The 26,934-nt window shown below is 41.8% G+C and overlaps 1 protein-coding gene across 4 annotated transcripts; it reads left to right on the top strand.

Moving 5' to 3' along the window:
• The first annotated feature begins 115 nt into the window (after positions 1 to 115).
• Positions 116 to 26,934, top strand: RBL1 (RB transcriptional corepressor like 1). 4 transcript variants are annotated; one of them, XM_037402055.1, is made up of 22 exons: positions 119 to 310; positions 486 to 619; positions 1,233 to 1,433; positions 2,919 to 2,983; positions 3,074 to 3,202; positions 3,349 to 3,509; positions 4,186 to 4,235; positions 5,999 to 6,185; positions 7,643 to 7,809; positions 10,090 to 10,202; positions 10,755 to 10,858; positions 11,421 to 11,558; positions 13,239 to 13,403; positions 13,576 to 13,711; positions 15,345 to 15,605; positions 16,504 to 16,682; positions 19,779 to 19,955; positions 21,627 to 21,698; positions 21,867 to 21,951; positions 23,592 to 23,755; positions 24,117 to 24,281; positions 24,525 to 26,934. In XM_037402055.1, the coding sequence occupies exons 1-22, from the start codon at positions 176 to 178 to the stop codon at positions 24,693 to 24,695; spliced, it is 3,159 nt and encodes a 1,052-aa protein (XP_037257952.1). In that variant the 5' UTR covers positions 119 to 175; the 3' UTR covers positions 24,696 to 26,934. The 4 variants fall into 4 exon arrangements, with proteins under 4 accessions (XP_037257955.1, XP_037257952.1, XP_037257953.1 ...); XM_037402056.1 differs by lacking the exon at positions 3,074 to 3,202; XM_037402057.1 differs by lacking the exon at positions 486 to 619 and having other exon boundaries at positions 237 to 310.

The raw sequence follows: 26,934 nt of genomic DNA, 5'->3' as shown, positions 1-26,934 counted from the left end.
GCGCCGGGCGGGCGCCGGCACCGGCCGTGCTCCTGCCGGGCTCCGTACGCCGGCGGCCCGGGCGGCAGCACGCTGGGCGTGACAGCGCGGCCCCGCCCCCGCCCCGGAAGGCGCCGCGCCCTTCCGGCGGAGGCGTTTTGGCGCGCGGCAGCTGGCCTGTACCGGCCTGGCCGCCATGTCCCGCCCGGCGCCGCCCGCCGAGCCCGGCGCCGCCATCGAACGGCTCTGCCAGGAGCTCAACCTGGACGCAGCCAGCGCCGCCGAGGCGCTGCGCGAGTTCACGGCGCTGCGGGGCACCTACAGCCTAGAGGTGAGCGGCGCCGGGCGGGGCGGTGTTCTCTTGGCCCTGTCAGGGGGGGCGGGGCGGGGCAAGCTCCCGCCACGGGGAGGGGAGTGTGAGGGGCCGCCCCCGTGGTTGGGGGCGCGGGGGGCGGCTGCCCCCCACCCCCCCCCTTCCCAGCTCGTGGTTTCCCGTACCCCGGCAGGGCGAGGCGCTGCACTGGCTGGCCTGCGCTCTCTACGTCGCCTGCCGCAAGAGCCTGGTGCCCACGGTGGGGAGCGGCCTGATGGAGGGGAACGGCGTGTCGCTGACCCGGATCCTGCGCTCCGCCAGGCTCAGGTGAGCCGCCCCGCACGGCGCGTTCCCCCGGCTCAGTGCCGGCTCCGCCGCAGCCGCCGATGCGCGTTCCCGCGCCTCCTCTCAGGCCCCGGGCGCTGCTGAGCGCTGTGCCCATGGGGGACTCGGTTGTGTTGAAAACGGAGCGAGGGCGCGCGTGCGGTCTTTGCCCCTTCCAGCCCTGGGACGCCCCGCCGGCCCCTTCCGATCGCCAACCAAAACGCGACGGCACCCGGGCCGTGCTGCTGGCGGCACCGGTGGGCTCGGGGCTGGCCCGGGGCTGGCCCGGGGGGGCTGGGGAGCAGGCGGCTCCGACGCCTTTGCGGGCTCGGTGCCTTCTGCCCCTCCCCCGGGCTGACAGCACGGCACTGGCGGCCTTTAAAGCGGTGCTGGTGCCTGTATCTTGGAGGGAGGCAAGGGGGAAAACCAGAGCGATAAAAGGTGAAAAGCTTATGGTATGTACAGTTTGAGAGCCCATCAAATGGTAAATGCTGTATGTTAATAGAATTAGTCGTTAAGAAATAAATATGTCACATTTTAGCTTTTTAAAAGATTCTGAATAAAGGAAATTAGTTAAAGCTCAAAAATAAAGCAAGCTTTTCTTTCTTCTTTTAAGTTTAATCCAGTTTTTTAGCAAAATGAAGAAGTGGATGGACATGTCAAATCTACCACAGGAATTCCGAGAGCGAGTGGAGAGGCTGGAGAGAAATTTTGAAGTGTCAACTGTGATTTTCAAGAAGTTTGAACCAATATTTTTGGATATATTTCAAAACCCCTACGAAGAAACTTCTAAACCACAGCGAAGCAGGAAACAAAGGTGGCTTTGAGATCTAATGTGATTTTTCCTAATGCAGATTAATGAAAATTAAGATAATTATTTATGCGTTAAAAAGTTATGTGAAGCTCCAGAGTGATAAGGGCCTCTTGGTGGCCTTGATTCTGAACTGTGATGACTACAGAAACATCCCAAATCTTGATGGGGCACGGCTCGTGTCAGCAGAGCTTTGTGTCTAGTGGCCGTTTCTGCGGCTCACTGCAACGTTCAGGAGCTGACCTGCAGTGCAAATGTCAGCAAGGTGGGGAGAGGGCACAGCGAGATGCGTTAACATGAGATACAGCAAGGCTGACACTTGTTTGGGAGAAAGAACTTAAGTAGCACAGGGATATTTTGTCTTTGCAAAGTAGTGGCTGAGGTGGTTGGTGTTGTGACATAATCCCTCCACACAAAGTGGTGTTATGTCCACAGTGACCGCAGTTTGACTCAGTTTTTAACGTGATTGCTGGGGGAGTGGTAGCACGCAAATGGAAGAAAGCCACAGCTGATGTGCTCAGACAGACATAGTAACTGGTAGTGTCACCTTTTATGACAGACTTAGTAACTGCTGGTGTCACCTTCCAGATAGACACAAGACTTCTGCCGTAATTAAAGGAGCATGTCCATATTCCCTGCTGACCGCAGCCATCTCTGTGATAGCTTTGTCATGGGAGTGTAACCTGAATGGCGAGGGAGCCGAGCAGGGTCTGTGCAAAGTGGTTGTGCCAGCTCGCATGTGTCCTCTGGATGGATGTGAGGGGGAATAATTGTTCTGGTAAAACACTCCAGCATAGTTCCACGTCTGCAGGTAGAGAGGATACTTCTGCTGCTGCAGCTCTTCACGTATGGCAGGTAGCTTTGTGGGCATCATGTATTGGGAGAAATGTTGTCCGAGTCAGTACATTCTGTTAATGTTCCCTTGATGCAGCAGCATTCATTGGTGTAACCACAGCTTTAGCTTCTCCATGGACTGTCTTGTATAATGTCTTCCTGGGTCTTCCAGCTCCGTGGTTTTGGATAATCCCTACTCCAAACCCAATTCAGCAGATGAGCTGTAATATGAGCTGCAATTGCACATTTTGAAGAGATAGCTGATTCTTTAGTAAAATATTTGGGAAGAAGCTTCACTGGAATAACATAGCCCTTGGCATTTCGTAGTCTGCAGCTGTGGGAGGACTCTGTTAAAGATGTGACACCAGCAAAATAGCGTGTGCAGGGTCACAGGCCGGAGGCAGCCGTTGGCTCAGAGAAGGGCCAGCAGGTCGGGGACACTGCGCAGAATGCTCCACAGAATGAGGTGGGACACTATTGGTTAGTGAAAGCTGAAACAAGGGCATGTAGCTTAGATTGTGTCTCGGTATGAGATTAAGATAGCTGGTGGCTCTGAGTGTTATTTTGAACAAGGGAACAGTGAAATTGTTACTGTAAAACAAACTTCGGCTTCCTGAAACTGAAGTCTGATTTCTCCCCCCTTTTCCTCATTGATAGACGGGTGCCGTGCAGCGTTAAAGATCTCTTCAACTTCTGCTGGACTCTCTTTGTGTACACTAAGGGTAGGCTTGCTTTGTTTTGGCTGCATGGTTTGTGTATGTTCTGAATTACGAACTTTAATGTTGCTTGATGTGATATGCTATCTTTTAAAGGTAATTTCCGTATGATTGGAGATGATTTAGTAAATTCCTATCATTTGCTTCTATGCTGCTTGGACCTGATTTTTGCAAATGCCCTTTTGTGTTCAAATAGAAGAGATCTGATAAATCCATCATTTAAAGGTATGATGGGGACAGATTATTTAAAATCAAATATGGTGTGTTCTCTTGCTTGTTTTCAAATGAAGCTGAAGTTTGGTTGTCTTTTTTTCTCTCTTTTTTTTTTTTTTTTTTTTTTTTTGTGGGTGTCCGTCCCCTCCATGTTCTAGGCTTACCAGCAGAATTCCACACAACAGAGATCAAAGCCTCTGAAGATCCTTCCTGCATCATTGCCACACTATGTGAGCTGCATGATGGGCTTTTAGTAGAAGCAAAAGGAATAAAGGAACATTACTTTAAACCATACATTTCAAAACTATTTGATAGGAAGGTACATCTTAGTAGTTTTACGAATGTGTGGTAGTGCTCAGATGAATGATCTCTAGACCATTTAGATCCCGCAGGTTCTGCAGGAAAGTGTACTGACAGGCAAATGAACTTGGGCTGGGTCAGATTTTCTTTGTGTGTACTTTAGCAGGAGCAGAATTCACTCTCATTTTTGACATGTGCTGTAAGATCCCCTGTGTTCTGGCTTTTTATGTCAGTGGAGAATCTTTGCTTTCCTTTTTTGTCAGTATGAAACTGGACTGTGGATGATGATGTTTTCTTGAGGCAGAAAAGAAATGTCATTGGGAAATAATTTCATGGGATAACTGTCATGATATCGTGGGTCCTGCTGCTTCCCTTGGAATTGAGCAAAATGCTTTGGAAGGAAGAGGAAAAGTCAGTCCCTAACCTGCCAATGGAACAGATGTTAAATAGCAGTACTGTTTCTGAAGAGTGAGTTTATCTACAGCTTGGATAGAGTTAGGCTTTGTTCTCATCTGTTTGTCTTGCTAGTGGCATTGTAGTCCCAGCTTGGGTCTAGGCAAAAACAAACCCCAAGGGGTCCAGTTAGGCTCCTAAATTGTATTTCCTTTTTGACTAAAACCATCGTGCCCTCACACTGTTAGAGCTGGAACAGTTTTGATTTTATTATGCAATGTATTTCTGCTTTTCATTCTTAGATCTTAAAAGGAGAATGTCTGTTGGATCTTTGCAATTTTACAGAAAATAGGTAAGTTACAGCTTATGTTCTTAGTCATGGGGTTTGGTTTCGTTTCTAAAATACAGGCCTTTGAATGCTAAATCTCAGGTTTTCCTGTTCCTTTATCTTGCCATGACTAATGGCTTTTAATTATTTGGCAGTCAAAGCTGCTTTCTGGCTGAAATGCTTTCTGGATCTGGGATGTCAAATATCAGGTGGTCAGCTGCAGAGCTTCTTCCTTAATGTCAGGTTTTTATGGTGCTTGCCCTTACTTTCTGGCAACTGTAACCTTTGAGTAATCCAATGCAAGTCAAAACCTTGACTTTGAAGTTCACAGATGTGTTTCTATACACACCTCAGATATTACTCCTGAGCAGGGAAGACTCATTATCAGTCTCCAATTTGAGTGTATAAATCTGTGAATGCAACAGAAGTACTTCAAAGAAAAGAACAGACAATTGTAAAACCACAAAAAGGAGGTAGAGTGTTTCTGTGGGAGGCAAGTATAGTTTTTTCAGAAGCTTTTAATGTTCACTTCTGAAAGCTAATTTAAATGCAAAATATGAACAGCAGCTGCTTTGTTCTGGATCCCTTAAAGGTTTTTTTGCCATTTCCAAAAATACGTAATAATTTGTTTTTGCAAGGTGAGTTTTTAATTTGTTGGTTTGCTTTCAGAATTTTGAGCGGACTCAGTTGTTTCAACAATGTAGATAACAAGTTCAGGTATAAAACATTGTTGCAGTGATCCATTTGAAGCAGTGAAATTCTCTTAAATTAACAGTATTGCTTTAATAATACTGTCATGTGGAATGATACGGTAGTCCCTGTTCTTTTTTAAGTAGCTTGACATCTAAAGAAGCCTGGAAGCCTCTCTGTTTCTTTGTCTAAACTTTTCATAGACACTTGCTTTTTCTAAAAGACGTGGAGAAGGTGAACCTGTGATACAGTCAGGTTTCCTGTGGGATCACAGAGTCAGTTGCATCATGAATACATTGTTATGTTCCACTAATATATGTGCTTAAGCAGCAGCTTGAATTGCTAAGACACTTTGCAGGCAAAAGATATTTCATACAGCATTCATGTATCATGAAGAACATGCAGGCAGGATTTACTGATGTGAGCTGTTTCTCATTTTTATCTAAAAGTTGCATTCTGCTTCCCAAGTAAAAGTTTAAAGCTTTTCAGCCTTTGTGAGATTAGTGTTTTACAGTTGGGTTAGCTGGAGTAAAGAAAATGAAAGATTTTCTTGGTATCATATGTCAGTGGTGATTTTAAAAATCGAATCCAGGAGGCTAGCTCTTAAATTTCCCTTCCTCCGTACCATTTTTAAAAATACAGGCTATCAAGGGGCAAAACTAGAAGTCAAATATAGCTAGTTTAATATATCTACCTGTAATGTGCTTTGCGTATACAGAGATTTAACCTCTGATCAGTAGAGTACTTCCAAACTATTTCATTTGCAACTGGGATGGAAGCAAAGTTGTTTTTTAACTCTTCTTACTGAGCGCCAAATGGTGGTGGTAACTCAGGAGGAGGGGTGGTCCCTGCAGCCTATCATTGAGGGACCAGGGGAGGTTGCAAGTACGAAGGCAGGCAGGGACAGGCAGGCAGGGAGGGCAGCTGTGGGCAGGTTGCTGGGGCAGTGAAGTCTTGTTTACGAGCCGTGCTGCTGCTGCAAGCATTGAACACTTCCAGCGCATGTTGGTTTCGGGTTTGTACTTTATCTCCACTGGCACTTTCTTTGTTTCTTCAGTGGTTTAAACTTTGATGTAAAATCTGGGCTTCTCTTTCAGCAAAGCACTAAATAAAGAGTATGAAGAGTATGTTCTGACAGTGGGTGACTTTGACGAGAGAGTTTTCTTAGGAGCCGATGCAGAAGAAGAAATTGGCACTCCTCGAAAATTTCCTGCAGACGTGCCAGTAGGGAAAACAGCAGCAAGAGCTCACGTGGAGTGCCACCTTCAGCAGCATTTTGAAAAGGTGATTCATTTAACATGTTGATCTCACTTGAAGTACTAATTCAAGTTTTTTCCATCCTTATACGCAGTTTGAATCATTGAGCTGACTTTGAATTTCCTGAGCTGCTTCTTGAGAGGATGACGTTGAATGCCATTTGCAGGCTTCAGAGGATGCTCCCTTGCTAAGGAGAAATGGTCATGTCTTCTTCCATGTTGAATTTAGTAAATAACTGTTCCTTCAAGAGGATGAGAGTGCTTTCATGTGTATGGTGGTTTTGTCCAAAAAGGTCAATAAGTAGTTAATACCTAAATATATAGTTTAGCTCAAACTTCATTTATACCCCATAAGAATACCATGAAACCTTCACGCTGGATAAATTTATTTGTTTTCCTGGTATTTCCTTTTTTTAGGACAGGAGAAGTCAACTTGTGTAGTATTATATGGAAAATATTGTTCAAGACATAAAACCCATCAAAGTCTTAACTCTTCATTATAAAAAGTAGCCTATAACCAGAGCTGATGTTTCACAGTGTTTAAAAATGTAAAATGTATTTAATGATTTTTTTAAAAAAAACTTGGATAAGGGGGGAAAAAATGGTGCTGGCTGTCTGAAAGAGCCACATGCTGTTTGATTTACATGTCAATTAAAAATAAGAATACTAATTACAAGATACTAGTGCTGGTCTAAATGAATTATGTGGCTTAACTCTTCCTCCCAAATATAAGTGTGTTTCATATTCAGGCAAATTAAAGACAGGTGTTTAGAATGAGTTTATCAATTTTGAGCTTCACTTTCTGTAGTATAACAACGACCTCATTGCTGTTTATGTATACTAACTGCAGGCTTAACCTTTCCTCATTATTTGCCTTCCATCTTCAAACTGTAGTCTGTTCTAGTAATTCAAAACCAAATACTTGGTTGCATCACTTCCAGAAAGCATGGTACAGATCGGTAATTGCAGTCAACACAGCTCCATCTGCTTAGTGCTACATTGTTCTTTGAATAAGGAGAGTCTCTAAGTCCACCAGGACAACGTTTCCCAAAGAATGTTTTTCTGTGACCCTCTCCTAGGGAGCTCTGTCACGTTCTCCTTGTGTCACCCAAGTAACGCAGTCAGGGACTGTGAATAGAAGCATATGCTTTCTTTCTTGCCCTGCATTTTTCAATGTTCAAGTAAGCTTAAAAATTAACAGGTTTTAAGATGTAGTGTCTTGTTTTCTTGTATTTTATTTAAAAAAAAACTTTGTGTTAACTTCAGTCTGCCTGAAAATTTATTATATTTTGTATTTATGGAGTCCTGCGATAATTTTTAACTACTTTTTAGTCAGTTCTGAGATCACAGATTTGATGGCAGCCTTCCGGTAGTGTGCTAGTGATGTCGTTTCAATCTTTGGAGCGATTTTGCAGGAGATGCCCATGAGAAAGGTTTTTGAAGCAGGTCTGTTGACTGATTTTGTTTATTATTTTTCTCTGACAGAAAAGGTCATTTGCACCTTCAACTCCACTGACTGGAAGAAGATACCTACGAGAAAAGGAAGCTGTCATCACTCCTGTTGCTTCAGCAACACAAAGCGTGAGCCGGTTGCAGAACATTGTGTCTGGATTGAAAAATGCACCAAGTGAACATCTTATAAATATTTTTGAGTAAGTAATCCACTGCAGCTGCTGTCATACAAACTCACTCATCTTTTCATGCTTGTGACTGCTTTCTTGCTTAAATTTGACATTTTTTTTGTGTAGACTATTTTTGTCTCTTTGTCTTATTTCTAGTTGAAAGATCTGTTGTCCAGGTAATCTTGTCATCTGGAGAACGATAGCTGAATGCACACACCCCTCCAACTTGTCACCACCATTGTATTAATGTAGCTTCAGTTTTAGCTAATTTAGCTGTTCGTGTGCCTGAAAACCAAATACTTACTTTAAAATAAAAATAAGAATAAAAATATCTCAATTAAAAGATATGGTAACTGCGTTGCCAGAGGTTTTTGGGGGAGAAGGGAAATGCCGGAGTCAACAAGCTATAATCTTTGCCTTAAAGAGTTGGGAAGATAAGACTAAAAGCAGCCTAAAGGCTCCCCACTTCTTCATACTACTTCAGGATATCTTAATCTAACTTTATAGCATATATATAAGCCTGGCAGTGACCCTGATTATTATCAGTGCCGATCTCTTGGGTAGCAGCAGCTGTGTTTTCCATTTCCCTGGTTGTTCTGGTGGCCATTCCCTGAGCATCCTGCAACTCATTGGTTTCCTCCAAGCCGTGATGTCTGTCCTAGGGCAGGTGTCTCAGCAGGAGTTAGAACATTCCTAGTCAAGAGCCTCTCGCTCAGCCCTTATAGCTGCTGTATGTTACTGGGAAATCATAGCAAGTGACTACTGAATGCAGCCCTGGTCTTTCATGATCACTATTTTGAGGACAGAGTCCCACAGAGTCCCAGTTATATAAATCAGTCCGTATATTTGGCTCCTGGAGATGTGACTGCACGCTGGCTGTAGTGAAATTCACATGAAAATGTTTCCGCTTAAGCAGATGAGTATAAACAAAATAGTTTATCAGTAAAAGTTAGCAGTGTTGCTTTATGAGCTATGGCTCATAAAAAGCAATAATTTAATAGTAAATACCTGTAAAGCTGTTGGGTGTTTGCCTGACATCCATACACGTTAAGGCCTTGCTGGATTATGGTGTAAGATCTCCAAATATATTTTTTTTTTATTAATCAGGATGGACATTTATTATTAGCACTTAATATCTGAAGTGCAAAACTGATGTTTTTTTAAAGCACTGTTATAAACAGGTGAAAAATACTACTTCTAGTTCTCATCTTTGGAGTTAACATATATTTTGAAAGTTTTCCTAGGACTTGTTCTTGGTAGTTTATAAATGCTCAGCAAGATGCATTTCTATTTTAAGTGTTGCTTGGATTGTTTTTTTTTGAAGGACTCTAGTATTATTTATATTACACAATTAAAACATTAAGGTGTCTGCAGTCTTTAATGAAAAAGTGTGTGTTCAAGTAATGAACCAGTCTGTCGAGAGATGTAAATACTAAAACAGGGAAAAGAATTGAGTAAACTTCTGGCAAGGAGTGTGTTGAGTAATTTGCTCATCTTGGATATGAGCGAGGAGCAGGATATGTACTGTCTGATTGGGAGAAATGGTAAGAGCTGTGTTTTGGACTATGTGTAATATTCTGTGCTTTTGGGTATATTCTCTTTCAAATTAAAATTCCTTGGAAAGATAATTTTGAAGTTACTTGGAAGGCTTTGTTCAATAAAACCTTAATTTATTTCAATGCTAGCTTTTCAAAATAGTTTAGTGTCTTAATTTGACACTGGTCACAAGCCACTGTCCCCTAATACAGAATTGCTGGAAAATCTAGAAGCATTCAGAAAGAGCATTTCCAGACAGAGAAATTCCCTGGCCCCTTTTTGTGATAGTGACTGTGTGTTCATCAGTTCTTCTCTGCCTTGCTAGTAAATATGGTATTTTTTGAAAGATGCTGACTCTTCACTTTGAAATCTTTCCTCTACTCCCTCAAACCACGCCTGGTTTGTGTGGTCTCTTGGATGCGTTTGGTTGGTTGGTTGCCTGTTGTACCATCCTTCTTAATACCTTGCTCCTAGCAGATACTTTTTTTTTTTTTTTTTTCCTCCTGAGTGTTGTACTGTAATTCTAGCTTTCTCCTGTTTTTATTCCAAAATCTACTTAGCCTCTTGCAACTCTGTTAGGAAAGGAAAAAGGAAATGATACTAATGTAGGTTTTATGTTTTCCTGTGATCTCTGTGGTATTACAGGTTGTTGCCTGATGAGGAAAGCTCAGTATAACTAGCTTCTCTTCTTTTTATTTGGGTGGTATTTTCATTTGAGTTGTAGTGGATATTTTATTTATACAAACAAGGCTTTCTCTTTGTGCTCTGCTTCAGGTCTTGTGCACGCAGCCCTATGGAAAGCATTGTGAGCAGAGTGAAAGAAATAGGTGAGACATTCTGTCGCAGCTACACTCAGTCAACAGATGAACAGCCAGGATCTCATATAGGTATGGAAGTGAAATGCATGAGCTGTTTCAAAATATTGAACCAGGGCAAGTGAAATGCATACATATACTACTGTTTAAGTATTTAACACAGTGGCATTGTTTTTTTTAACCCAGAACATAGCCCAACAGAAAAGTGTTGCTGTCAGACAGAACACCGTAAAGAATAAAAATTTAGTAGAGTAAAACCAAGCTTGCAGTTCAAAATGGGATAACCAAGACAGCACTGAAACTATAGCAGCTCTTAGCAAAAATTGTAAACGTGCATTCTTCTTGGCATTAAAGGTTAAGGGCAATGGAATACAAATAGGAAAATTATTGCAACTGTGCAAAATTTCCTCACTAGAAATATTAAAATACATAGTCCTTTAAAACACTTCTAGAATTTCATTATGTTCTTCTGACTAGTGGATTTCTGAACATACTTTTCAATCTGCAAAGTCTATATGTACGCATGTGCACTGTTTCCTTAGGGAACAAGTACTGGTCAATTTAGTCTTAAGACCATTTGTGCAAGTGGCATTGGGATTCATCTCTGTTGGCTTTAAATTTCAGATTTTGCTGTAAACAGATTAAAACTGGCAGAGATCTTGTACTATAAGATCTTGGAGACTATAATGGTGCAAGAAACACGAAGATTACATGGCAAGGATCTGACTGTAAGTGGGGAAAAAAATGGTAAAAGAGGAGAACACTTCTTGTAACCCTCTCTTAACTGTTTATCTTCAAACAGTTCCAGAACAGAGCAGTCTGCAGTAGAGCAGTCTGTGAATATTGTTTGTTAGAAAAGGGTAAATATATGGGAGGTGCCTAAATGTAGTTTTTACTGGTATTAAAAATGGTATGATTCTGGCATAACTAACCATCTTAATTTACGCTGCCTTCTAGAATCATGACTTCATGGACAGGTAACTTTTGTTCTCTTCTTTGTCCAATGAACAATGTCAGTTCATGTTAGACAGCAATGCATTTGTTCTGCTTTGATTCACAATGACGAGGCAGATTCATTTGGCCATATTATGAAAAATGTGATGGTTTTGGCACTGTTAGTCTGCTTCTGGTCTGTGCTATTCTAAACTTCCCTGTAAAAAGAGATTGTGGAAGGTAGAAAAAAGCAGTAGGTCTTTTCTCCAGCAATAAGCTGTGTACTATTCATGCCACAAATTTCACACTTCCATTTCCCAGGCTTCAGTTCATTGACGTTTTCTGTCATCACTTCAGGCTCTCTTGGAACAAGATGTCTTTCACCGCTCTCTCATGGCATGCTGCTTGGAGATTGTGCTTTTTGCATATAGCTCACCTCGTACCTTTCCCTGGATTATTGAAGTTCTTGACCTGAGGCCATTCTATTTCTATAAGGTAAATAAATACTGTCTTAGGACTGGATCTGTATTAAAAATGGCACATTACTGGACTGAGAGTCTTAGAGGGTGATGCTTTTCCTTCCTAGGTAATCAAATAGGAGAAGGGCTGATGTTAATGTGTAATACGTCTAGTATGAATTCTAGCTGTCCTTAAGTATATTACCTGGAATGTGTAATGCAGAGTTGAAGCTGAGATTTAAAGCAAGAAAAAGATTTTTGTAGATGGTACTTAACTGTAACATGCGGTTGATCACAAGTTTTAGTTCTTAATATATATACGCTTTTAGTAGACTATATATTTTGATGATATTCATATTTATTGACTGCAAGCTATAGTTCTGCTTATTAGTAATAAAACAGGAATAATATTCTTTGTTGCCTTTGGCTACTACTGCTTATCACAGGTTTGCATTGTTAGATTTTATGTTCTTCTCTGCTTTGTTTTATATAAGAGAATGTAAAATATCTTTTCCTGGGTGTTCTTATTTTTGCTCCTTTTTTTAACCTCATTTCCCCTTGCCTCTAAGGTAATTTCTGTTCTTTGACTTGTCTGATCTTTTTACCATCTGTCTGTATGCCTCCTATTTTTACTAGATACACCTAATGGCTTATTGCAGTTAGTCCTGAATAAATCAGAAGTAGTTCCGTCTAGACAATACAACCGAAAAAAATTGAACCCTGTGGGAAAGCTGTTTTCTATTCTGTTCTCCCTTCTTTAATCCTCAGATGTAGAGCAGTAATGAAACTGCAACAAATCTGTCAATATTGCTGCTGCTGTTGGTAGCCTACGTCAATACCAGATGCTCTGGTGCAGATCCAACTTTGTGGAACAGATTTACATTTGATTTGAATTTTCTTTGCTATTCAGTGTATGTTCTTGTGGCACTCTTACTTGAAAAAAATTACCATCACAAAGACCTCACAGGAGAGAGCCAGTGTTTATTATTCTACTTGTGCCATTTGTTACTTTGTTTTTTGGGTGCTTAGTTCTCTAGTACAAATAACCAAACACATCAGTAAGTCCTCCTGGGAAGTTTTATGGCATTTCCGTCTCTGGAGCTTTAGAAAACCAGGGTGAATGTTCCTCTGTCAGAAAAAAAAACCATAAATAAAGTGAATGTTGCATTGGAGCGTAGCGGTGAAGTATATTTCAAGGGCCCTTTCAACTTTTTTCAACCCCAATTTGTACACATTAAGGATTCTAACTTTTTCTTAAATCGAACTTTAAAACAGTGGGTTTTAACCCTTTTTGTTATGGGCTGCTCGTTTGAAAGGAAGGAAAGCTTCAATGCCGGGGTTCTCACATACCCAGCCTAAGTGGATATACAACTTATATCTTCCTAGGTAAGCTGCATGTGCTGGGTGAGCACTGGGTGTGCTTAGTGCTTTCATTCCGCACATGCTTAGCGATGGTGAGAGGGAAAAAAACCTGGGAGTGGATTTATCTGCATTGATGGGACATCTACTGTCAGTTTCCAACACCTGGATTGCCTTTGGGAAAGGGGGATTAAAAAAAGAGGTATCAGAAGAGGGCTGAGGAAGATTAAGATGCGAGGAGGAGGCTGGAGCGTTCTGCATTGAAGAGAAGTTTTGAACGGGATCCCAAAGTTAAAAATTATTTGATATTGTTAAGCATGAGTGATAGGGCTTTGTGCATGTGTCCTGTTACCATTAGGTAATTGAGGTACTGATTCGGTCTGAGGAAGGACTTTCCAGAGACATGGTGAAGCACCTCAACAGCATTGAGGAACAAATTCTCGAGAGTCTCGCCTGGACTCAAGACTCGGCACTCTGGAACGCCCTCCAGGCCTCAGAAAACAAGGTCCCAACGTGTGAAGAAGTATGTTACCTGTTTTCTTTTTATTAAGAAGTTCCCATTCTTTTTCTTACTGTTGTTTTATACAAAAAACTGTTCACGTGAGACAGTTGCTGCAACAAAGCTTCTGTTAATATATCGGCACAAACAAGGGAAATCTCTTTGCTGTCTTACACTGACATTTCTTATTCCTCAGGTAGTATTTCCCAGTAATTTCGAAGCAAGCAATGGAGGAAGTGGGCTCGGGCATTTGCCTATGATGCCAATATCTCCTATAATTCATCCTCGAGTAAAAGAGGTTCGGACAGATCTTGGTGGGAGTTTAAGACGGGGTATGTTCAAGGTTTCTAATATTCAAATGTGTGAGTTTGGGGAGAGGGAGTTTAGACGACTTTGTAATTGCAAAAAGCAATCTTGAATTTGAACTAGGCATTCAGAATTGTGAAGCCTTGTTATTTGGTCTTGGGAAAGTCTAGATGCATCTGGTCAAAGCATTGCTGTGTCTTACTGACAGCAGCCATTGGTGATAATGCTTCATTTCTGAACTGGAGCAGGTTTTGCCACTGTTTTGATGCAAAGGTTGCCTTACTTTTGGGTGGGTTGTCATCTGACTGCTTATTGTCCTTTGTTGTTCAGATTTTTCCAGGGCTGTTTTTGGTGTTTTTTCCCCCTCAGTGAGTTTGACTGGATTTTAGGTGACTTCTTAAATGGAGTGACAGAGCTGCATTTATTCCTCCTTTCTACAGAACCTTTTTTTTTGGGGGGGGGAGGGGGGGCAATGCTTCGTCTGCAGTATTCTTTCCTCTGAAGAATTGCCTTGTTTTTTGCAGATTCCTAGGTGTCGCACAGAACTGTCTCTTGACAGTGAGGGTGAAGAGGCAGTGGCAGCACTGCTGTTGCTTTTTTGTACTTCCCTAGTTTGGAATTACGCTTTCCTTGTATCTCAAACATTAGTCCATAGGTTCTTGCTGCTGTACTATAGACTGATCGGTGCTGTAGTGTTGTCTCTTTTTGCGTTTGCCTGGCAAATTCCATTACAAGACTGTTTTAGGTTTTTTAAATACTCAATAGGAAAGAGATGTATAAGCATTTGCTGTAGGTGTTGTGGTTAGTTGTTTGATGGAAGGGTGGAGGTGGTGTCTTATGTATGGGTAGGGCTGTTTGGGACTTGTATATAAGAATCGAGTACCAAATGCTTCTCCAACTTTACATGGAAAAGATGGGGATTGGGAATGTGTATTTACCCCTGGTACCAAGAAAACCATCCTTGCAGAGTTAGAAGTAAGGTCTCTGATCTGTCTTATCTCGCCAATTATCTGGAAGGTTTCTGCTTTGTGGGAAACGGAAAACTGCTGTAGCTGGTGTCCTCACAAGTGGCTGCCAGACTTCAGCTGAAGTGCAAAAAGCCAGAGGAACAGAGGCCTGTAAATTAGTGCTGTGTACATCAGTCTTACTACTGGAGCAAATGTTTGAAAGCAGAAAAGCTGGGGAGGAACTGGGGATGGGTGAGGGGCGGGCTTCTGGCCGGGGTTAGTTTAGAGTTTAAAAGCCAGAACATACAGAACATGTCCAGGGCATATGGCCAGTGTTCCTGTAGAGGAATGTGTTTAGAGGAGTAGCACTTGCAAGTATTATTAATCCGCTAAGCAGACTGGATAAGTATCTGTAATCCTGTCTATTCCTCAGTCTCTGCAAATTGGTTTGATTACTCTTGTCTTCCTTGAGCTACCAGATTGTCAAACTGAGCTTTCTGGGATGACTACAAAATAAAAGACATGCTATAGGCCTTGTTCGTATTACCTAGGAACAGCGAACTGTGAGATTAATTCTTAACTAGAAGTGATTTCTTGTACTTGGGTTTTGTGGTTTTGAAGGTTTTCCTTCCTGTGGAGAAGTATTCCTATTTAGCTGCTGCTCTTAAGTTGGGGTTTTGGTTTTTTGGTTTTTTTCTCCTTTGCATATTAGACATGCAGCCATTGTCACCAATCTCTGTTCATGAGCGCTACAGTTCTCCTACAGCTGGAAGTGCTAAGAGAAGGCTCTTTGGAGATGACAGCCCCAAAGAAATGCAGATGGACAAAATCGTAACTGAAGGAACTAAGTTGACAATTGCTCCAGCGTCAAGCATTGCTGCTGAAAGTGTTTCTCCTGGTCAGACAGTACTGACCATGACAACAGCTACAGTACCAGGAAAAACAGGACAGAAGGTTACTATCCCACGGCATGGTATGAATTGTTCCCATTTTTCATCTCTGGTAGATGTTTTGCTTGCTCTTAAGATCTGCTTAGGCCAACGATGCATCTTGAGCATGTATTGCTTTAGTAAAAAAAAGCTTAAGTTTCTGCTGACATCTCCTTCCATGGAGATGTCTAATATCTGACAAGCATCCTGGGGATTACTCTTCCTTGCAAACAAAGTTGTGGAGTTCTTGCTGCTTGCAGTTACACCTCACCACAGATTCTTTGGTTCTCACCTTCAGTGATTTACTACTCTGCCTTAACTTTGGTCTATAATAATCTTAAAAGGCTCTAGAATGTCTGGATAAAGGCTACATATTAACATTAGCAAAATAGTAGGGGGTTTTTGTTTTGTTTGAGTTGGGTGGTGCTTGACTATTTCTGAAAATGATACATGAGAAATCAGTTTTATAGCCTTTTTTAATTTAAAAACTGGGTCTGTAGTTAAAAATGAAAAGAAAAAAACTTTTTCATGTTTAAGGAGATTTTCAGCAAGAGAATTTGACTGCCAAAGAAACTAATGAGGACTGTATGTGATATGCTGTCAGGTTTGCAGAGTAACACAAAAAAAAAGAAAGGAAATGCCCACCTGCCTTCAAGAGTGGAACACTGACTACAGAACTTGTGATTTCTTGTAAACTTAGTAGTTTCAGATGATTTTAGAAATGTTCGATCACATTCATGTTCTTCCTTTAAGCATTACCCAAAATGTAATTTTTAATCATTTCTGGAGACTGAGGGACAGAGAGTCTTTTTAGTATCCAGTACAGAAGGATGAGATGTCTTTAGTATGAAATGTTTGTGAATTACTTTATGATTTGCAGTTTAACTCTGCCGTATGAGGGAAAACAAATGGTTTATTTCTGGATGTGTATATCATCTCCAGGTATTGCAAATGAATTGGGTGGGATCACATTGATACCCATTTCAACGAATTTAGGTCAGCCCTGTAAAATGGAGGCTCAGGCTCCCTGCCACCCTCAGGTGAATCAAGCACAAGAAGTGTATCTGTCACCAGCAAGCAAACCAAAGAAAACGGGATCCTTGGCACTGTTTTACAGAAAGGTAAGTGTCTTTATTAGAAAGTCATGTTTTGCTTGTGCAGTTTTCATTACCTTGCAGTCTTCACATTCCTTTCCTTTGGCATGAACAGTTCTTATACCGGCCGGGGAGGAGAAGGGAAGAGATGTTGTCAAGTGTTGCAGAGAATCCAGTTTTCTTCCTTCCTCTCCCCATGAGATGTTTCGTGCTTTTTTTTTTTTTCTGTTAGTTATTTATAGAAGCTGCTAATTGTCTAAGAATCTATCTAATGTAGAAGATGCTAATTATCTAATTATTGAAGTATATGAGGGTACTAAGGGAGCTGCTGGAGGAGTTCACCAAGCCACTTCCCATCGTTTATCAACAACCCTGGCAAATTGGGTAGGTTGTAGTTGACTGGGGGTTAGCCAACGACACACCCGTCTATAAGAAGGGCACTCAGGAGGATCCGGGGAACTACAGGCTGTCAGTGTGACCTGGTGTGGGGAAGGTTATGGAGCAGATCCTCTTGAGTGCCCTCATGCAGCATGTGCAGGACACCTGGGAGATTGGGCCAAGCCAGCATGGGTTTGTGAAAGGCAGGTCCTGCTTGGTGAACCTGATCTACTATGACAAGGTGACTCGCTTAGTGGATGAGGGAATCGCTGTGAGTGTTGTCTGCCTAGATTTTAGTAAAGCCTTTGACACAGCCTCCCACGCCAGCGGCTGTGGCTGGGCCAGGGGCGCTCTGCGCTGGGTTAAAGGCTTGCTGGCCGAGCCCAGAGCACAGTGAGGAATGGTGTCACACCCCGCTGGCAGCTGGCACCGGGCACACAGGGGTTCCCCAGGGCTCAGTGCTGGGACCGGTTCTCTTTACTAGCTCTATTGACAATCCGGTTGAAGGGATCAAGTGCACCCGGAGTTTGCAGACGACACCAAGTTGGGGGGAGCATTGGTGTCCCGGTGGGGCAGGAGGCTCTGCAGGGGGCTCTGGGCAGGCTGGGCCGATGGGCCAAGGCCAAGTGTATGAAGTTCGACAGGGCTGAATGCCGGATCTTGCCCTTGGGTCACACCAGCCCCAGGCAGCTGCAGGCTGGGGGCAGAGCAAAGCCTGCTTGGCAGGAAAGGGCCTGGGGAGGGGCTGGCTGATGTCCGCCTGAACGTGAGCCAGCAGCGTGCCCAGGTGGCCAAGGTGGCCAAGAGCATCCTGGCTTGTATCTGAAAGTGTGGCCAGCTGGTGCAGCCGCATCTGGAACCCTGTGTGCAGGATTGGGCCCCTCGCTGCAGGGGGGATGCTGAGGGGCTGGAGCATGTTCAGAGCTGGGCATGGGGCTGGGGAAGGGTCTGAGGCACAAGGCTGATGGGGGGTGGCTGGGGGAGCTGCGGGTGCTCAGCCTGGAGAGGAGGGGGCTCAGGGGGGACTTTGTTGCTCCCTACAGCTGCCTGGCAGGGGCTGTAGCGAGGTGGGGGTCGGTTTCTGCTCCCAGAAAAGTAGTGACAGGCCAAGGGGAAATGGCCTGGAGCTACACCAGGGGAGGTTTAGACTGGACATTAGGAAAAATTTCTTCATGGAAGGGGTGGTCAGGCCTTGGAGCAGGCTGCCCAGGGAGGCAGTGGAATCACCATCCCTGGAGGTGTTTGAAAAACACGTAGATGTGGTGCTTAGGGGTAGGGTTTAGTGGTGGACATGGCAGTCCTGGGCTAAGGGCTGGACTTGAAGATTTCAAAGGTCTTTTCCAACCTACATGATTCTGTGAAATAGCAGTAGTCTTTACTTCTGTATTTTTACTGCCTCCCACATTTGCAAGCATGACATACCAGATAATTCTCCTGTGTCTTGCTCACTCAAAACTGCACTGTTTCGGACCCTGCATCTGTAGATTCTCATTTGCAGTTCTGAGATCTACTCAGTAGTGCTGGTCTTGCTGATACGGGGCCTCAGAAAGCAGTGATGAGTAACGCACTATCTAAAACTTTCTAGAAAGAAGGAACTTCTTGAAATAATGGAGGATTTAAGGGGTAAGTTAAGAACTGGATGTGCTTCAGAGAAACTTCAGAATACTTATTCCTAGTTGCATTCATTTCCAGTGTGTAGTGGTTGAGGGTCTTTGAAGGAGGCAAGGGTACCTTCCCTAAATCCCTGCAAAGAATATATGCTTAAAGTAATCTCTCAGAAATATTAGATTTTTTTCTGTTATTTTCTTACTAGTGAAGTTGCTTTCAGAGGTTTTCCCCTTTTAGAGTTTCTGTATTGTAACCCTAGATAATTCCACACTGAATGATCTTTAAGGTAAATCTTAATTCATGGCAACACTTGTAAGCCACATCCTGTGTCTGAACTATTGGTTCTTTAATTTTGATAGTGACAGTCTGCCTCTCTGAGAATGGATTAAGAATTGATTAGCCAGCTGCCAGGCATGAACTCTGACTGCATTTTGGAAGCTTTACTGTCAGTTGGGAAATGCTACAGCTGTAGCCATGTATTTGGCCAACCATGTGGTAGGCAACATATTCCTCTCGGTAATGAAGGAAAACTATAATTTTCACTTAAATGTCTTTAAGTTTCTACCTTCTATTTACACTGTTCATCATATTCAAAATTATAGTTTTTTTCCTGCTTTCCTTTATTGTTCCTGTTCAGTAGAGCAAGTGAAAATGAAATGAAGTCTTTTTGCTTCCCAACATAAAGAATGTGCCTAATTACTACCCATGAAGCGAGAACTTCTGAAATAGATGGAGGGAAGCTAATGTTGCACTTGGTAGTAATTTCAGGTTTTTGAGACAGATTTTTGGTAATCAAAAAGAAAAAAGAACCCATCATCTTGCTAATCTGAGATTATATTTAATTGTAGTTAAAATATATTCCTTGTTGGAAGTGTTCCATTATAGTGAGCGATATGGCATAGAAGCTATAGTCATAATGTTTTCAAGCAGATTTCCTATAAGCATTAGAGATCCAACAGCTGAACACATGACAGCTTAGTCTTTGAAGACATCGTCTTCGGCAGAGGGGGGAGATTTTACAGAAATGAGCTATTCAAATATAGAACAGCTCTATTTGGCGGGGGGTTCGTTTTTGCAGGCTAAACTAAGCTCATTTGGCTTGACTGCTTACTGCACGTCTTTTTTATCTTTTCCCAGGTTTATCATCTGGCAAGTGTGCGTTTGCGTGATCTGTGCTTAAAATTGGATGTTTCCAATGACTTACGCAGAAAGATATGGACGTGCTTTGAATTCACATTGGTTCATTGTGCTGATCTGATGAAGGACAGACATTTGGACCAGCTTCTCCTCTGTGCCTTTTATATCATGGCAAAGGTAACATCTAGTTTTAAGAAATTCAGGGAATTTTATGTCAATTGAAAGTTAAGTTGTAGTCACAGTTTACAATTTGATTGCTTTGTTCATGTCATATTGCTGGAGGAAAGGGAGAAGTCCTTCCAAGAAGTGGATGAAGTTCCAGTATATTTCTCCCTTGTTTTGCATAATCTTAAAAGTTCCCACCAACCAGCCAGCTGGTTGAGGATTTTTCTTCTCTTACTGAGCACGTTCACAATGAGCGCTGGTCAGCATATACAAAGCAGTGTGTGGTCTCGTTGCCCCATATTTGTGTTTTCTATCCAGTTCACGATCTTTGTGATCTATGTAATCAGAACTAAAAACACTTATTACAGTTACAGCATTATGCAGGTGCCGAAATCTGCAGGCGCTTCCAACCTTACATAGGGATGGAAAGTTTCTGTTCCACAAAAATCTTGGCTTTTGAAGATTCGAGTTGAGGAATTGAGTTGGTTGCCTGTTACTCATACTTCTTCATTTCCTATTCAATTTGCCAGCATTGATTTAAGGTGTTAAGTTGGATTATGAAACTGGAATATTGGTTTGACTCAAACTTGAGAGCTGTTAGTTGCAGTGGCCATCAAGTCTGATTCAGACACAAATCCAGGAAAGTGAAACTAAGCCCAGGCTCCTCTGAAACACTGAGGCTGGACTGCTTCCTTGAGGGAAGACAGATGGAGCACTGTCTGTGGAGGGAAACTGATGTTCAAATTGTGGCCCCCTGTGCTCTAAACTATAGCACAGCTTACACTCGTTTGATACTGATACTGATAGCTAGCTGTAGAAAAGCAAAACCATTGACTAGTCAGTGCTCTGCATTTTATCATGTAGTTTGTTGTTTTAAATACAGTCTTTTGAGTGCTGTTGGAGACACTGGAGGTGCAGTGTGAGACCTGACAGTTTAGTTGAAGACCTTGATGCATTCTCTCCTGGCTCCCACTACAAAAATTGTTGCTCATCTGCTATTAAAATCACAGATGTGTGACTGAAAAACAAAGTGCTTTAACAAATGACTTGTTTTGAAGTACAGAAGAAAGCTGACGTTGCATGTGTGTGTATATACCTGCCTAGTGTTTTGTTCAGGATTTCCTCATATTCTGTTTAGAAAAGTTAAGGCAGGGGTCCTCAAACTTTTTAAACAGGGGGCTGGCACATGGATTAGGTGGCAGGCAGTCAGCTGTGGCTGCATGGTTCTTCCCCCCCCCCCCCCCCCAAACCCTGGCAGGGTGTGGCAGGGGGGGTTCTGTAAATACAGGGGGCTGGATTGAGGATCCTGGGGGGCTGTATCCGGCCTGTGGGCTGTAGTTTGAGGACCCCTGAGTTAAGGGGTCCAGTTTTCAAATTTACAAATACATTTTTGACTTAACATTTCCCTTCTTTAATATTTAGTGTCAGTAGAAGAAAAGTAAGGAAAGGAATAATTCCTAAGCATCATAAGCAACAAAAGGCTTTAGTAGATAAGAAACAAGGAATGCCTGAACAAGAAAAATGCTTGTATTTTCATGTTCTCATCACCAGAACTAAGTTTTAAAAACTTATTCATAGTAATACAAAAAAGCTGTATAGAGGGAAGCTCGTTAAATAGACTGGACCTGAGCAGCCCCAGCTTCGCTGCTTGCACTTGGTCTTCAATAGCCTTTTCTTTTCCAGGTAACCAAAGAGGAAAGAACTTTTCAGGACATAATGAAAAGTTACAGAAATCAGCCACAAGCAAACAGCCATGTGAGTAAATAGTATTCCCTTAGAGGTGGCTTTTCAAATGTTTATGCTGATAAGGGAAAAGTTAAATTCTCTTTGGTGTTACATTCATTCTTACTCAGATGGATTTTATCTAGTCTTCTGACTTCCTTGTTTTCCTTGTCAAGAATGTTTTTCCTCTGTGTCCTGTAGGTTTATAGGAGTGTCTTGTTAAGAAATATTTCTGCCGGTGTTCTGTTGGACAAAAATGCAAACCAAGATGTGGAGATGACAGAAGGTAGGTACAGCAAAATAATCTGGTTTTAAAAATGTACTTGTGAGCTTTTAAAGAACTGAACCGTTAAGTAATAAGAAGTGAAGCAAGTTTTAAATGTACTAAAGAAAAACAAATGCATTGTTGAAAAAGAAACCATCTTTTCAGTAGCCCTCCTGTATGTTAGATAGGGAAAATACACTTTCTACTTAGAAGAAATGTTTTAACTTTGTCACATGAAATTTTGTTGCTGAGGCTGAAGTGTTTCCTTAGTGTGTCAGTGATACTGTGTTTCTTGGATAGCAACACGAGTTAACAAAGAAAGATGAACAGTACCTGGAATATTATGGCAGGTTTTTTTCCCTAGTATCGCCTATCCTGAAGGCTTAAGTAGGGAGAACTTGTTTCAGAAAATAAAAATGGTGACCACCACTTTCTATTATGCAGGTTTCTTTTAAATAGTTAATACTGTCGTTGCTCTGGTTTAGAGTAGAAAAGGGGTAAGAGCAGTATTTGAGAAAAGCATGAAAATTGTGCCATGCCTGTTTTTAGTGACACATCCGGAAACAGAGATCACAAGCCCTTGTATGAGCCTGTGCAGCCAGGGTGCATGCAGAAAATTAGAAGGCTGTTCCATATGGTAAATTCCCACTATGGGTGGAATTCAACTGCTTGAATGAGTATTGGAGCAGTTTTTTAAACTCCACCAGCGTCCAGGAAGTGCTGATCTCCTGTAGGTTCAGCATCCTGTCTAGCAGGTCCACAATTCTTGGATATTGAAGAGCATCTGAAGTGGCACAGGGCTCCATTGCTTTGTCATACAAATGTGCTTCTTTACAAAGTTCTTCTGTTGCTTTTCCTGCTAGACTTTTTTCTTCAATCCTTTATCTAGTATTAACTCCTGCTTTTTTGACACCAGGCTACAGGAACATGTGCTTGTGCTGTGATGCAAGACAGACACACTGTGTGTGTCAGCTGAAGCTTTTGATGTTTGTCTTGTAGTCTAGCATGGGTTGCAAGAGACTTTATTCTGTGTTGCCCCGTTTTGCTGGGCAGTAACGGTATGGATGGTGAAACAGAAGGCTGTATTCAGTAGCAGACCAGCTTAATTGGGGAAGAGAGAACATTAACAGAAATACATTTGCTGTGTGGCTGCAGCTTTTTCCACCAAACAGCCGCTTCATAATATGCCTGAGCAGATGGTGTTGTGGCTTGCAGCAGACATGAGTTGAGTACGAAGCTATTCTTTGCCAGCTGGTCGCTAGAAACTTTCACAGAAGCTGAAAGCTGGGAGTTGTCAGACTGCTTAAACTTAGCTTTAAGAGCTACAAATGGCTTTGTACCACTCCCCAAAATAAGCCTGGCAGAAGGGGTCAGTTATGCTACAGTTTTTTGCTACAGCTATTTCAAAGTTTGGAATAAAGATTTATGTTGGCCTTTTTAGCCATCATCCACTAGTCTGCTAGCAGTGATTTGTAGCTCCTCCTAATGTTCATAACCACCTACAGCACACCCTGCTCCTGTCTGAAGCACATTTCTTTAATTCATCTCATTAGTCGATTTATGGACGAGTTTTTGTCAGTTGGATATTGTGAGTTCAAATCTGAAGCACCCAGTTTGCTGATACTGTGTTTCTGAACTCTGAAGCTTTTTCTTACCGTTAGACTCATCTGTGAAAACTGGCAGTTCCTCGGGACGATCTACCTCAAACTCCAGTGCGTCGGGAACAGAGGAGAGAGGAGATCTTATTAAATTTTACAATGCAGTCTATGTAGGAAGAGTGAAATCATTTGCACTGAAGTACAATGTCACAAACCAGGATCATGTAGTAAGTAAAGTATTTTGGAATTCTGCTCTAATGATCGGACACAAAGTTGTTTCTCCTTACAGTTAAACACATGTCAAAAACTGTGTTCTGTTCCTCACCTGTTGTGGTTACAGAAGCTAAATAGTTGTAGGTAATGGTATGAGAACTTGCTTTAACAGCCTTTCAAGAGGACAAACGCAGATGCAGTTCAGTTTACAAGCCCGGTTTCAGCCTCGTTGTATAAATGCAACACCCATTTGCTTGTGTGTATGCCTGTGGAACATCTGACAACTTGCAAGTGTATTACTCTTTCCTTCTGTGAAGTTACTGCTTTTAAATACAGTCTGATTCAGCTCCTATCCACATTTGCCCTCTCTTGCAGATGGAAGCCCCTCCCTTGTCTCCATTCCCCAACATTAAGCAACAGCCAGTGTCTCCTCGACGGATCTCTCAACAGCATTCTGTTTATGTTTCACCTCACAAGAACAGTGCCTGCTTGACACCTCGAACTGCGCTACTGTATAAATTTAATGGGAGCCCTTCCAAGGTAGAAAGCAAAAAAGGAGTCTATTTGAGAGAGCATTAATTAATCTCCTAATTAGGATGTGTTCTAATGCAGTAAGGTTTCATTGAACTAGTCTCTGTGGTGAAGAGTAGAATTCTTAATGTAGAATCCATCACTTGCTCAAGAAAGAGCTTCAGAATGACTTTTTGTTCTCAGATAACTTAAAACCAGAGCAATTTTGAAATGGAGCCGTAGTAACTCATGATATTTTTTTCTTGATTGCAGAGTTTGAAGGACATTAACAACATGATAAAACAAGGTGAACACAGGAGTAAGAAGCGAGCAATAACAATTGATAGTGACACTGAATCCCCTACGAAGCGACTCTGCCAGGAAAATGATGACATTCTACTTAAACGTCTGCAGGATGTTGTCAGTGAAAGAGCAAATCATTAAAACTGTCCATTTTCTGTGGGATCTAAAAGTTGTGGTATTGGATACAGATGTTGCGCTATTTATTTCTTGCTTTTGCATAGAGACAACTGCCAAGTTTCTTCAACGTTGAACTTTTACCTGACCTCCACAGGATGCAAAAAGCAAGGGTTAAGTAGTAAACACCAGAGAATGAGAGGTGGTGATGATCCTCGTTCCCAAAAGGCACTCTGTGCTTTAAGTTACTCTGAGCAAAAGTGTGATCTGTAGAAAGCCATATTGGATGCTCTGAAGCCTAATTTAGAGCATCATGAGTTCTGAGTGTAACTCAGTGTCTGGTAATACTGGTTTTATTTTTGGAAAAGAGAATGATAAGGAAATGAGTGAAGTCTGTTAAGTTTCCTCAAGCTTTTGGTATTTGGGGAATACTTTAAAAGTTTGGGGAAAACTTTAAAAGTGCCTTATTTTTAAAAGAACGTGGAATTTTATGCATTATTTTACTGTGGAGTAACTGGAGTGGAGAACAAATTGAATATTTAGCCTCAGGAAGAGCTGAGTGGTTTTGAGCTGTATGATTTTGCTGTGCTACATCTCCTGTCAGAACTTCAGTAAAAGTGTATGTTAAGAAGTGGATCAGACAGCTTTTGCAGTAACAAAGGCAATAAACAGAAAGTAGAAATAGCAGTGACTTAAAGTGGAAACTGACATCTGGTAAAGCACTGAGATACAGTTCTGGGAGTCTGAAGTACCTTTCTCTCCAGCCAGTGTATGCAGCCATGGGATTTGCTCCCTTCCTGCTGGAAGCCTGAGAGCAACCCTGCTGTAGAAGCTGTTCATATATATTGCAGCTTAGCTATGAAGAAGTACCAAGCAGGATACAGTTGAAAAACAGCTGGGGTTTTGGCCATATTGCAGCTGTTCAAATACACAAATTACTTTAACAAATTCTATCTCTTAATTTTTTTCCTGAAAATCTTGGCCTCTTGTGTAGTATCTACACTGAATGTAAGCCCGTCAGATAAGGCATGTTTGTATATATGTTTGGTTTATAGCTATTAAAGGCTTGGGTTCATTGGCATTGTGTAAATTCCAGCATCCAATTCTTGTAACTAAGTTTTAACACTGAGGTGTTTGGTAAGGGTCTGTTTTGCCAAAATGGAGAAAGTAAAGGTTTATTCAGTACTGTAAATCAGTAACTTGATCTTATTTCATAATTGCATTTAAGATTAGAGCCGTAGAGAAACTCCTCAGCACTGTGTTTTTCAGTTTATTTGTATATTGAACTAAAAAAAAAAAAAGTTGGAACGATTACATAGGACTTGTTTAAGGAGCCCTGTTCACTTCGTTGTTTTGTTTGTTTAGTATATGCTGCAAGATCTGCTGTACCACAGTTCCAGGGAAGAACACTGGGATGATTTCAAGCTGAATGTGGTCAGCAGTAATGGAGGAAATATGTATTTAAAACTGTACGTGTGCAGGGACCCTACTCAGCAGTGAGTAGAAAGTTTACAAGCTGTAGTTTGTTTTTTAATTATTAAGTACTTAAATATTTGATATAATTTTTTTACTTTCAAAACAAGGTGCTTATTTCTCAAAGGTTTGACTGTAGAGAGCTGCTGTGTGAGGAAATGGTCATACAGTGGACTAGGTTTCATGTAGATTCCTGTAGGTTCAGTTCCTTTAATTTTATTAATTTTTTAATATTTGTCTTGGGATCTTGAGATAAAAAGTACAAGAAAAGCAACCTTTTCTTTCTTGATTTGCTCATCAGAGCTGTTACAACTATAACTGCCAGTGTATGTATTCCAGTCCCTAAAAGCCTCTTGTGTTGGGGAGAAATGGGGAATCTTGATTTAGCTTTCAGCGGGGTCTGTTCTATTTGAGTGGAGGATTGCATATGATCAGGCTTAACGGTGCAAGTCTTTCTGCAATGTTGTGTGACGAGAGTTTAGTTCAACATCATGCATTACGCTTCTGCTCCCCACACTGTTACTGTTCTCTGAAACTGTAGAAGACCGATGCAAAGATCCTTGTTAGTTGTTGTTAGATGTAGTGTTTCTTCATTAGAAAAATTAATGTGCTGCAGCTGGATGCAGTTCAGATTTGTTCAAATTTTTTTTCACCTTTTTAAGGTGATGGCAAGAAGTATTTTTGGACTTGCCGAACACTAAAGCAGTAGCTTATACAAAAATTTTGTAACGGTTTCAGAGTGCCTTCATGTGTAAATGTGTGTTTTATAATAAACAGTTTTAAAGTATTTTAA

The sequence above is a fragment of the Falco rusticolus genome, chromosome 10 (assembly GCF_015220075.1).
Source record: "Falco rusticolus isolate bFalRus1 chromosome 10, bFalRus1.pri, whole genome shotgun sequence".
NCBI lineage: Eukaryota > Metazoa > Chordata > Aves > Falconiformes > Falconidae > Falco > Falco rusticolus.
Note: the sequence above shows the minus strand (reverse complement) of the source record. Positions and strands in the feature narration are given on the sequence as shown.

Coding starts and splice junctions, on each gene's coding strand:
- RBL1 (XM_037402055.1), top strand. CDS start 176: ATGTCCCGCCCGGCGCCGCCCGCCGAGCCCGGCGCCGCCATCGAACGG. Junction 311..485: donor GGGGCACCTACAGCCTAGAG/GTGAGCGGCGCC, acceptor GTACCCCGGCAG/GGCGAGGCGCTGCACTGGCT. Junction 10,203..10,754: donor ACAGCCAGGATCTCATATAG/GTATGGAAGTGA, acceptor TTTAAATTTCAG/ATTTTGCTGTAAACAGATTA.